The following is an 11,193-nucleotide window of genomic DNA, read 5'->3' as shown; positions in this document are numbered from 1 at the left end:
ATATATAATATGAAGACTTTTCATTAGATTACGGGATACTCAAATGTGGCGTTTCATTACAATTTTCTTTCTATTGTGATTTTATTTTTCTAAAATTTTACATTTCTGAATTTGAAAAAATATTTTTTCTGTAATACGACTTATACTGAATTGAATTATTACTTATAGTCTTAAAATTTTTAATTTTGATGAGAAATTTTTCACGATAATGAACATAAACGCCATTTCTTGCATTACTTACCAAATAAAGCAGCCATATTTCCCATCATTAGTACTTTCTCTTCATTTTCATACATATCCAAATCATATATATCTTTTCGTATTGTATCAGATACTTTGAAACCTATCATATTCAAAATAATCATGATTATTTAAATATTCTTAAATAAAAGTATCGAAATTGAAGAAAATATATAAACTGTAAAACTAGCTTCAGAAATAACATAAATATTTAAAAAAAACAATTTTTTTTCTAAAAAAAGAAAAATTATGGACGGTAAGGGTCAGTTTTTTTAAAAAAAATTCTTTTTTCGGTAGTTATTAGTATTGACATTTTTGATTGGTAGTTGGGTCATCTTAGTAGTTATTGACATATTTGATTTTATTGAAATTTTCAGGAGATGTTCTTTTTGTGAAATTGTTAAAAGCGCATTTTTTTCCGAAATTTTTTTTCCTTAGTTTTTTTTTTTGAGGGGGGATGGGGCAAACATGAAAATCCTCTGGAATTATGAGAAAACCACATGTAACGAGTGAACCACAACACTGATCATTATTTTACGTTCTACAGCTTCCACACCGATTATTAAGACATAAATACTTTTAGTGGATCGAAGCCATTCTAAAACCTTCGAAGTAAGGCTATTTTCTTAGACTCTGACCATCAAAAATCTTTAAATACCGACAGTAGCTACAAAGGTATATATTTCTATGACTACATACTCACAAGTTTGTACCTAAAAATATCAACACACATAATCAGAAAAAAAGGATTCCCCTTATAACTTTAAAATGGTTGATGGGGTTTTAATTCTTTAAGGTTTTGTGGCAATATCACAATAAAATGTCTCAAATTATATGTAACAGTTAACAGTAACCGAGTGTGAATATGCTTATTTTGTAGCAAAAACGCACTTCTGCTGAATAAACGTATTAAATTTATTTTATTGCTTTCGCTTTAGCTTGCAAAAATAACCGCTTAAAGCAAATTTCATAAAATTCTGATAAATAGAGGTTAACCAAAGACAAATGAAAATGTTGCTTAAGAAATGGAATGTCACAAACTTTTGGCATTGGTAGAAACAGATTTACGTGGCTAGGAAATTGTGCTGTTTTTAAATAATTTATTATGTAAATTCATGCAGTGAAGTAAATGTAACCCTTACTTTATAAAATAAATAAAAAGTGGCAGAAAGATTTTCAAAGTTATTTATTGCATAAACCAATCAACCTACGCGAATAAGTAAACCTGTGATCCCAGACTAATGATATAAATAAAATTTGGAAGCGATATTAAGTTATTCATTTTGTAAATCTATTAATCGGTTTGGTAAAGCCAATTTGATCCCACAATAGTAAACTAAATAGAAAATCTGGTAGAAAGATCCTCCTTCCTTAAACAAAGACTAGGAAAATAATTTCCTATTCTCTTTATCTGGCTACTTAATCTTGCGCATCTAATGTGTTATTTTTGAAATTTACATAATTTTTTTTTCTCTCGCATTTATTTAAAATGCCTTGATAGGAATATGCTTTTAAGGAAAGAAATTAAACTTAAGAAGTTAACTATTAAGTTAATGTTAGGTAATTATAATGAGCGTAGCACGTTGCTTAATTTAATACTAATACTTGATTATTGGTAAATATTTTATTTTCTTAATTTGTCAAAGTAATTTTTTTATGAAATTCCAAAACATGAATTTTTTTTTAATTTAAAAAATACTTTTTATTTTTCGATTTTTTTGGAGCTAAAAATGGTTTTAAAAAGAACATATTTGACTGCTTTTTATAAGTTATTTCAAGTCATTTAGTCCAGTTCACAGAAGTATCTTTTTTTCTTCAAATTTTAGTTCAAAAGTAAAATAAATTATAAAAGTTCTTTGTAATATTTCACCCAAGTGTTTGCATTTAAATAATATTTGTATTTATCTTCTGTAAAAAACTTAACTAAAATTTATTTTAAGATTCTAAGTTATAGAAAATCAGAAAAAAAAATTGTACAGTGATGCTTTCTTAGGGAAATCCATATCTTCCAGGATATAATATTTATTAATCTTAACACTATTTTATACTCACCCATTAACAAAGCGCCAAGTATTTCAAATATTGTAGCCAAAATGCATGCTTGTGTTAAAGTGAGTACTTTAGAACCAACGGAAGTTCCAAACGAATTAGCAACATCATTAGCACCAACTCCAAATGCTAAGAAAAATGCAACCAGAAAACCAATAACAACAATCCAAAGGACATCATTACTATAAGCTTCAAACATGTTTCCAGAAATGTCAAATGGTAACTTTAAAGGAAACAATTGAAGTGTCCATAACAACTAAGATTAAGTTATCACGACGTTCGAAGAAAGAACGTTATCTGTTTTCTTTGGAGGGAGATAGGTAACTTCTTTTTTTTTTCTCAGTTCATTCAAAAGCAACATCTAAACTAGAATTCCTGTTCTTAATAAAGGAATTTTATCATATCCAAATAATATTTGTTTGTCTGACGTAATTTCAGACAGTTTTATCAAAAATTCGTAACAAGGAATAAACATTGCTTAAGTAATGGTGAATCATTGTATTTCCTTCTGATCTGTTTTTCATTCATATTTTTGATTTTAAAAACCAACTAGAGTTACTTAATACGTAAGCAATCGTTTTAGCAATGCAAAATAATTTTTTAATCTAGGCCTCAAGTGGCCTCTCTATCAATCTGAACTGTCGGAGATGGGGAATTCTAAATCCTTTTTTATTGAATTTTCACATATGAAGATAGTGAGCCGTGGTGGCTCAGAGCGTTCGCCTTCCAATCAGGTGAACCGGGTGCGGAATTCTAATAAGAGAACTAATTTTTGTGCAAAGATCTTAATTGGTAATTTAATTTGTCACAATCGTGTGTTGGGAAATTCTAATATTTTCATTTCTATTTTAAACTATTTTAAGTGTTTTTGGTTACTATTACTTTTCAATTAGTGTTTGGTCACTTTATCTTCATGTTGGGATTCACTCTCAGCAATAAGAAACTTTGTTTATTTATGGAAATGTCTAAGCTAGAACTGAGCTATGAACTAATTACCAACGTTGAACTCAAGCATTAATGTCTGGTTTCACATTTCATTTCAAATTCTAACTACAAGTATTAATTCATTTTCTAAACTAATTATTAGTTTTAACATTTCTTGATTTAATTTATAATTTCTACCACACCGCAATTGCATTCATATATCAATATCAATACCAAAAATCAATATCAATAATTATTGTAGTTGCATTTAAGAAGAGAAATTTTTTTTTAATGGCATTCTTATCTTAACCCTACACACTATAGTAAAACAAAAATATAAATTCTACCAAACAATAAATCATAGAAACTGTTACACATAAAACAATAAATATGAAAATAATTTCTCGAAACAGTTTTCTGCCAATCAAAACAATCAATTTTCTGAAAATAAAAATTTCAAGAAAAAAAAATTTCAACAGTAAATACGATCAATGTATAAAAAATAATTGTTTCAATTGAAACATCAAGAATGAGAAGAAAAAATTTTAAATCATAATCTATGATTTTTGTTACTTGCATGAGTGCTTTTTTTATTTTTTATTAATCAATAAAAATTCAAGAAATTGTTTTATGAGAATTATAAAAAAAGTACCAAAGGATACGTGATAAAGTTCGAATTAGTCCAAGAAGATATTTTGGAAACCGCAACATCATAGATGAAAGTGCATTGAAATTCCATGAACACAATTCCAAAAGCAAAGACGAGAACTGCTAGGGTGAGAACAATTTATTGACGATAAAATGCTACGCTTTCCGGAAGGGATGAGGTTTCAAATCGAAAACTTTTTAACGTCTATTATCAGTAGTCCAATGCAGATTTTCTTTTTTGTCCAAGAGGGGCGAAAAAGATCGAATTCAGCTCTCTAGTAGTATTCATCGCCTTCAGAATGTAGACATAACATGCAGCATACACAAAAGGAAAGTCGATGATCTTTAAGACAAGTTTCACTGGGCGTATGTTTCATTTAAAATAAACAAAAAGTTTGATGATTGAAGAATTTATTTTTTGTTGGAGATACTGGATGAATTATGAATTTGCCATTATTTGAAAAAGAATTTGACTGCTTATTTGTCAACTGTCCATTTGAATGAATTATTTGAAGTTATTCCATATTTTTGATGTACCCTCTAATTTCAAATGCGATATTACATATCTTTAATGTACTGTACCTCCTTCCCGAGCGTTCAATCCTGGCGACGTCTGGCGACTTATAACGTCGTTGCCGAGTGGAAGGATTAAAACAGGTCTTAGGCCGGGAAGTAGGGTACAAAATTTATTTATTAATTATTAGACAGAGCAGTCATGAAAAGTGCACACGAAAAGTTGTGTTTCTTCATTATATGTTAGGGAAAATCTTGCAAAGTAAAATCCGTAAAATGTCTTAATTTAGGGAAAGAGGGAACTCTTAGTAGTTGCTATTGGTTTATGAAATAGATCGAACGTTTCCCACACAAGAGCAAAGGGAAAAATGTCCTGCTCTTAATTAAATGCATACTTGAGCCNTGTTCTTATATATATATATATATATATATATAATTTCTATTTCCCGAAATTTACATTTAAAAACATTTAAAAAACATAAAAATTTCAATCGTTCTAGAGGAAAGTTGTCAGACATTACGCTTAAAAATATCTACTAATTTTGTTAGAAACTCATAGATATAAATTTTAACTTCATAAAATTTAGAAATATCTTTTAGCCATTTATCTCAGATGGAACACCGGTGTTCCCTTCTTATATATATTTTTTGACGCTCTAATTACAAACAAAAACATATTTTGATATTTTTTAATTGTTTTTAATAATCTGATAGTTACTAAGAAATCTGTTAGATTATCAGAATTAAATTTGTACTAAAATATTGGGAGACCGGAAAGTAATATCGTTTCGGTGCATTTGATATTTGTTATCAAGATTTTACTTTAAATCAATAATGTATTCACCCTTGTTAGCAACAACCTTTCAATGCCGGATCGAAAATGAATCGAAATATATCGGGGGGGGGGAAAAATGAATTGGTTGTTAAGACTAACGAATATTTAATGCACCGGAACGACATTACTTTCCGCTCCCCCTAATATAAAATCCGAAAAAAAGTAGTTTTAATTTTTTTTTCATGCACTTTCAAAAATTTATCAACAATTGATTTTGCAAATTAAAGAAATTTCAACGATGAATAACAGTATTTCTTAGATCTAAATAACTGCAAGTAAGAGCAAATTGGAAAAATTATTGTTTGGAAGTGAGTTGCGTTTGGAACATTTAACCTCTAATACAAAAAAGACATTGATATTTCATGTTGTATCCCATATATTATAAATTATTAAAATGTTAAATATAATATTTTTCTAAATCGATACATAATTAAAAAAGAAAAATATGTTTAATAAAAGTTGTGTGTGAAATAAGGCCCTCTGACTTTAAATAAGTAGTGGGTATTGAGTAGTGAATAAAATCACCGATAGATGGTGGTGAGGGGGCGCTTGCGTATCACCCCAAGATTCCTTCCAGAAGAAAGAGAGATCTTTAGAGAGATGGTACCTCTTCTTACTATCATTCTATTTTTACAGTTAGGTTTATATTCCTCATTACCTGAAGTTGTTCGAATCGGTAAGAATGATTTGCAAAGTTAAAGAAGAAACAAAGTTCCGAGTATAATGTATCTTTTTGTATCATTTAGGAGGTCTTTTTGAGAGCTCTGATGATGACCGGGAGATGGCGTTTCGTTATGCTTTGGATAGAATAAACGCAGATGATACAATTTTACCGAAATCTCGACTCAAGGCAACTATTCAGCGTCTCAAACCTCAAAGCAGTTTTCATGCTGCAAAATCAGGTGATTTTATGCACTTTTTATTGCACCTTTAATTAATATTTATTTAGAATCGATATTTGACTTTAATTACCTTAATGAACATTTCAATGCTTTTACTATATTTCTCACTCTTATCAGTTTATAAAAAGTACTTCTATATAATATTCATAATTTAGAAATATTTTTTTGCACGAACAGGTAATATTTTAAAAAAAATTTCTAATATTTTGGAGTTTTTCTTAAAGAGTGAGAATTTTTTTTAATTCAGTCTTTTTGTTTTAAAAAATTAAAAACGGCACATTGTTTAAAGAGGTCACAAAATGTATAATAAAATGACCAGGGTCCAAGTTCATCATAGTCGGGTATTGAGTTTGTATCCAGAAGTCATTGGAAAATCAAAATATTCGACATTAAATATTCGCGCAAATTCTAGAGGAAAATATTTTTCTCTCAAAAGTACAGAAAAAAATTGTTTTTCATTTGATAATTGCATTTTTATCAATGAAATAATTTTAAAGATGTTTTTGCAATTATATCGTCAATTTTTACACTAATTTGCACAGAAATTAGATTTTTGTTCCTATAATTTTTTTTCTTCTATTTACTTCTATTTACTCCTTGCATCAATATTTTTTTAATTAATTTTCTGAAAAGTAGGACGCATAATCATTTTAAAGATTGCTAAGGATTGTTTTGTTGTGAATCGAAATGTACAATTTTGCGAATAACAATGGTTCTTTTTTTTTAAAAAAAAGTTTGTTATGTACCTTAGATTGGCCCGAAAGTGGATGTGCCAAAGGTAATAATATTATACTGGATAATTTAAAGCTTATAAGGTTGAGCCATGATGACTAAGGGGAGAAAGCGTTCACCTTCCATTGAGGTGAACCGGGTTCGAACCCCCGCAATGGCTGGTCGATACGAATTCCACATCCGACTTGCACCGATCACAGTGCTGACGTAAAATACCCTCAGTAGAAAACGGATCATGGGCTATAGTCCCCTTGCGGTTAGGCTAACCATGGGAGGGTTTTGTGGTTTTCCTCTCCATGTAACGCAAATGCGAGTTAGTTACATCAAAAAGTCCTCCACGAAGGCAAATTTCTCCCTTTACTTTATCCAGGAGTTCCCTTGTCTTCTAGATTGGGTTCAAAATTACAAAGCTACGGAGTAGAACATTAGTAGTCTGAAACCCGAAGAATTGGGTCAGCTACTCAACGAAGGTTATAAAAAATTATGAAATAAAATTATAATAAGGTTGATATTNGAAGTATCACCACCTGCAATTCCAGAAAATTACTGTATATTTTAATCAAGCGATTGCCATTTAGACGCATTTAATTCTTATAATAATTTATATTACTTTTCCTGAAATTAAATTTAAGTTTTTCTAATTCTCTCTCTCTCTATATATATATATATATATAATATTATATAGAAAATAAAATTTCGTAGACTTTAAAAAATTGAGAAGAAAATAAAAGGAAAGATTTTGTTTTTTATTTTATTTGCTAAAGCACTTGACCTCTTCACCATTGGCCTCCATGTATCGCAGATAAGTAAAATTGGAGCTGCGAAAAAAAATTAGCATGAGATAAAATAGTAATAATCTCCATAGAAATAACTACATTGTATTTTACTTATGTTAAATTTTAATGTATATTTTCACTAGATTTAGGCATAGTTAATTTCTAATCATTATATTAAAAAATATCTCATCTTATTTACGGTAAACTACAAATCCTAATGATTGAACAATCAACGATATTTAGAAAGTTTAAATTAGTATCTGAATTTTTTACTTGCATAAACAGAATATGTGGGAATAAATGTTGTAAAAAAAATAGGGTAGGAAAAATGTTTCTATGTAGTTAGTAATAATAAGAAAAAAAATTACTCTGAATAACATTTACTCTAATGATCTTATTTTCATTAAGTGCCAGTTTTATTGGCTTAAAATGTTGATGTGCAGATAAATTTTTATTAAATTAAAAATTAATTTAAAAAGGACATTTTCTGAATTTATTTTTTCAGCAGATAGGATTTTTAACTCTCAAAATATGAAGAGTAGTTCAATTTAGAAAATATAAGTAGTTTGTAGGTTCCTTTTTTGCGCATATCGCCATTTTTCGGGAATTTCTTAAGAAGACATTAAAACTTTTCCATTATAAAATTCAGTTATCAAAAGATAATTCCACGTCAAAAAAAATGTTTAATAATAAATTTTTATTTTTTAATATTTTATTTAATAATGGTTACAAACATTTTATATTGCAAGGTAAGCAAATTTTCATGAAAAAAATTTAAAATATGTAATTTTAAATAATAAAATCCAAAATGTGAAGGAAATCAGATGACTAGCTTATAAGTTGCAAAATAATACTAAATGTAAGGAAAATGCTAAAAGATGATTTGCAGCAGTATTTCAATTCAAACATAAAGTCAAAAAGCCCCATTTATTTATTTTATGATTTTCATTTCTTTTCAAAACAGGGCTAATGGCTTTATAAATTTTAATTTTTTAATAGTAATTAAAATAATATTTTAAACTCTTTAAATTATTAATTATTTGTTTTAAAAAAATATGTTTGTATGAGATTAAACTAAAGTGGCCCTCTAATCAGAATTAGCTCCAGCTCGCGCTGACCACCGTGTTGACGTAAAATATCACCTGTGGCAGGCGGATTATAAGCGTAAGAGGTTTTCGTGGTTTTTCTCTTCATGTTGCGCAAATCAGTTTCGCACCTCTTAAAGAAAGAAGGCCTTTGCACGGTTTGCTATAAAATAGAAATTCGATCCTATTGTAATGCGAACGTAGTGACATATTTCTTATTAATCCCACTGCTATGCTTCGGACTATTAAAGTGACTACTAAAAGTAGATCCTCTACTAGAAGGCTAGTTTCCTTCTTACAGTCCTCCAAAAAAGAGGGTTTGTCCCAATGCTTTTTGTAAGAGTTTCCTTCTCCTTTTGGTTGGACGTAAAATTAAGGATGTTGATATAGCTATAAATCTACAAGAAATCGGTTGTTCAACGCCGGTGATAAAATAAAATGATTTTGCACAATTTGTTTCAATTGTTATTCCATTGCTCTAAGTTGAATAAATTATATGTTTCTTTCGAAGAAGTGTTTTAAATGTGGTTACAGTTATAACTATTTTAATAGTTATTTATTCGAACGGAAATTATAAAATTTAAGAAAAAAGGTGTAATGATTGTATTAAAAAAATAACACATTATGAGCTTTCACATTAAACATACTAATTGGCAAATTTCGCAAATTTATATATTTATTTAGAAACATTAGGTGAATACAAATTTATTAAAATGCATCGTATATTTTTACTCTTGTTAAAATTTTTGAAATTTTATAAGGAACCTGAAATAGATTTATGCAATATTGAATTTTATAAAATACGATTTTAAGTTTTAGACGGGGAACTAACTTCTTGTGGACTCTCGCACTATTAAATTATGAACACTAATTTAAAATCAAGCATTTGGTATTGTGAAAAGCATATGTAAGGTGAAAAGCTCATTTCACGCTTGAAATTCTCTAGCTAAATATTTGTACTACGTAAATAAAGTTGCAGTAAAATTTGTGTGCTAAGGCTGTTTGTTCAAATTCGTTCACCAAGGAATTAAAAATAAATCAAATATTACAATCAAATTTTAAAAAACAAATTTTACTTAAAAAATAAATTTTGCTATTAAATTTTAATAAAAAATCTAATTTTACAATTAAATTTTAAATTTTATTAGCAAATTAGTTTCTACAATTAAATTCGAAATAGAATTTCACAATAAATATACAATTAAATTTCACAGCTAAATTTTAATAAAAATATCACATTTTATTTTTAAAGTTTAATTGCAAGATTTAATTTTTGTATAAGAAAATTATATTTTAGATTTTATTATAATATTAAATTTTACAATTAAACTTTAATAATTAAAATTAAAATTTTAAAAAAATTACTCTTTAATTTCAGTTAAAAAAATTTTAACTATTAAACTTTTATTTAACTATTTAACTTCATTCGGTTTTTTTTATCTCTTAAACTTCAATCTAGATAAAAATTATCCAAAATCAATGATTAAATTCGCTTGAAAAGTTTGCTCCATGAGCGCAAGTTTTTATGAGCCTTCCTAATGCAGCATTAGAGTAACTTTTAATTTTTTTAAAAATTAGATCAGAACTTTTAAATCGTAAAATTTTCTTCATATTGCCGGTTTGTATTACCACGTGTTTGTGAAATCATCCACTTAATTTCATCAGATTTCTCAGAATGGAATAATCGCTGAAATCAAAACTACTTGATCGAAATTTATGAAAAGTTAGATATAGCAGTTGAGTTGAAGGTTCAAAAATGCCAGTGTTTTACAACTGTTTTCTTTACTGTAAAAACTGTGTTGTACTATTTCTCCGAGTTTGATGCTGAACAAACAAAAGAAATTGTGTGAAAGAACACTTTTTTTCAAGCTAACTTTCATACACAATTTAAAAGGTATAAATAAACCTAAAACTCATATAATGGGAACACCAAAATCACGTGCTTTCGCAACCATCCATTTTCGCTTCTCCAATGTTGGCGCACTTTTAATATTGTCTATAGATTGTTTACATTTGAATACAAGTGGGTGAGAGTTTGTTGTCTTCAATGCTCCTATACATTTACTGAATCAAATGTTCGCTGTTAAAATATGTTTGTATTTAGTTTTATAATGAGTCTCTGTAAACTGCATTATATAATTTTATAAGACATAATTGCCTTGTTTGATTTATAAACTAATTTTATTTTAAGATTTAGTTTATACACGCATTCTTAATTTTACTTTATATTGTGTCGTAAAAGTAATATGTTCTCATGTTTATGTTATCTTACTATAAATATAACTATCAATGTAACTAAATACTGAAAATTATGTTTGCTACTTTAAACCAAGTAGTGTAAAGAACATTTTTGGTGTCTTCACTTCACTATGAACTATTCATAGTTCTACACCATTTTGAAGTAAATTAGTTGCCGCCATTTTTGGAGTTAAGATACGATAATTTTTTAATTGTGTCACCTTATTTTCATGACTTTTAAGTCAATTACG

At 27.9% G+C, this 11,193-nt stretch overlaps 2 protein-coding genes across 4 annotated transcripts in view; one reads left to right on the top strand and one right to left on the bottom strand.

Moving 5' to 3' along the window:
* The window catches only part of LOC107453365 (sodium-dependent phosphate transporter 1-A), a 20,091-nt gene extending 17,422 nt beyond the window's left edge, over positions 1-2,669 (bottom strand). The window contains exons 1-2 of the mRNA XM_016070174.4: positions 2,293-2,669; positions 242-343 (exon numbers count right to left, since the gene is read on the bottom strand). Coding sequence (XP_015925660.2) covers positions 242-343; positions 2,293-2,488 — 298 coding nt within the window. The 5' untranslated portion in view covers positions 2,489-2,669. The remainder of the gene's footprint in view (positions 1-241; positions 344-2,292) is intronic.
* Positions 2,670-5,753: 3,084 nt separating this feature from the next.
* LOC107453363 (glutamate receptor ionotropic, kainate 2) overlaps positions 5,754-11,193 on the top strand; it is a 47,293-nt gene continuing 41,853 nt past the window's right edge. Inside the window, exons 1-2 of one of the 3 annotated variants that reach the window (XM_016070169.3) lie at positions 5,754-5,885; positions 5,956-6,111. In XM_016070169.3, coding sequence (XP_015925655.3) covers positions 5,810-5,885; positions 5,956-6,111 — 232 coding nt within the window. In that variant the 5' untranslated portion in view covers positions 5,754-5,809. Of the gene's footprint in view, positions 5,886-5,955; positions 6,112-10,724; positions 10,797-11,193 lie in introns of those variants that run through there. The other 2 variants (XM_016070168.3, XM_043041143.1) reach the window with 2 other exon arrangements.

The sequence above is a fragment of the Parasteatoda tepidariorum genome, chromosome X2 (assembly GCF_043381705.1).
Source record: "Parasteatoda tepidariorum isolate YZ-2023 chromosome X2, CAS_Ptep_4.0, whole genome shotgun sequence".
Lineage (NCBI taxonomy): Eukaryota > Metazoa > Arthropoda > Arachnida > Araneae > Theridiidae > Parasteatoda > Parasteatoda tepidariorum.
The sequence above is the reverse complement of the archived record's forward strand: the minus strand, read 5'-3'. Positions and strand labels throughout refer to the sequence as shown.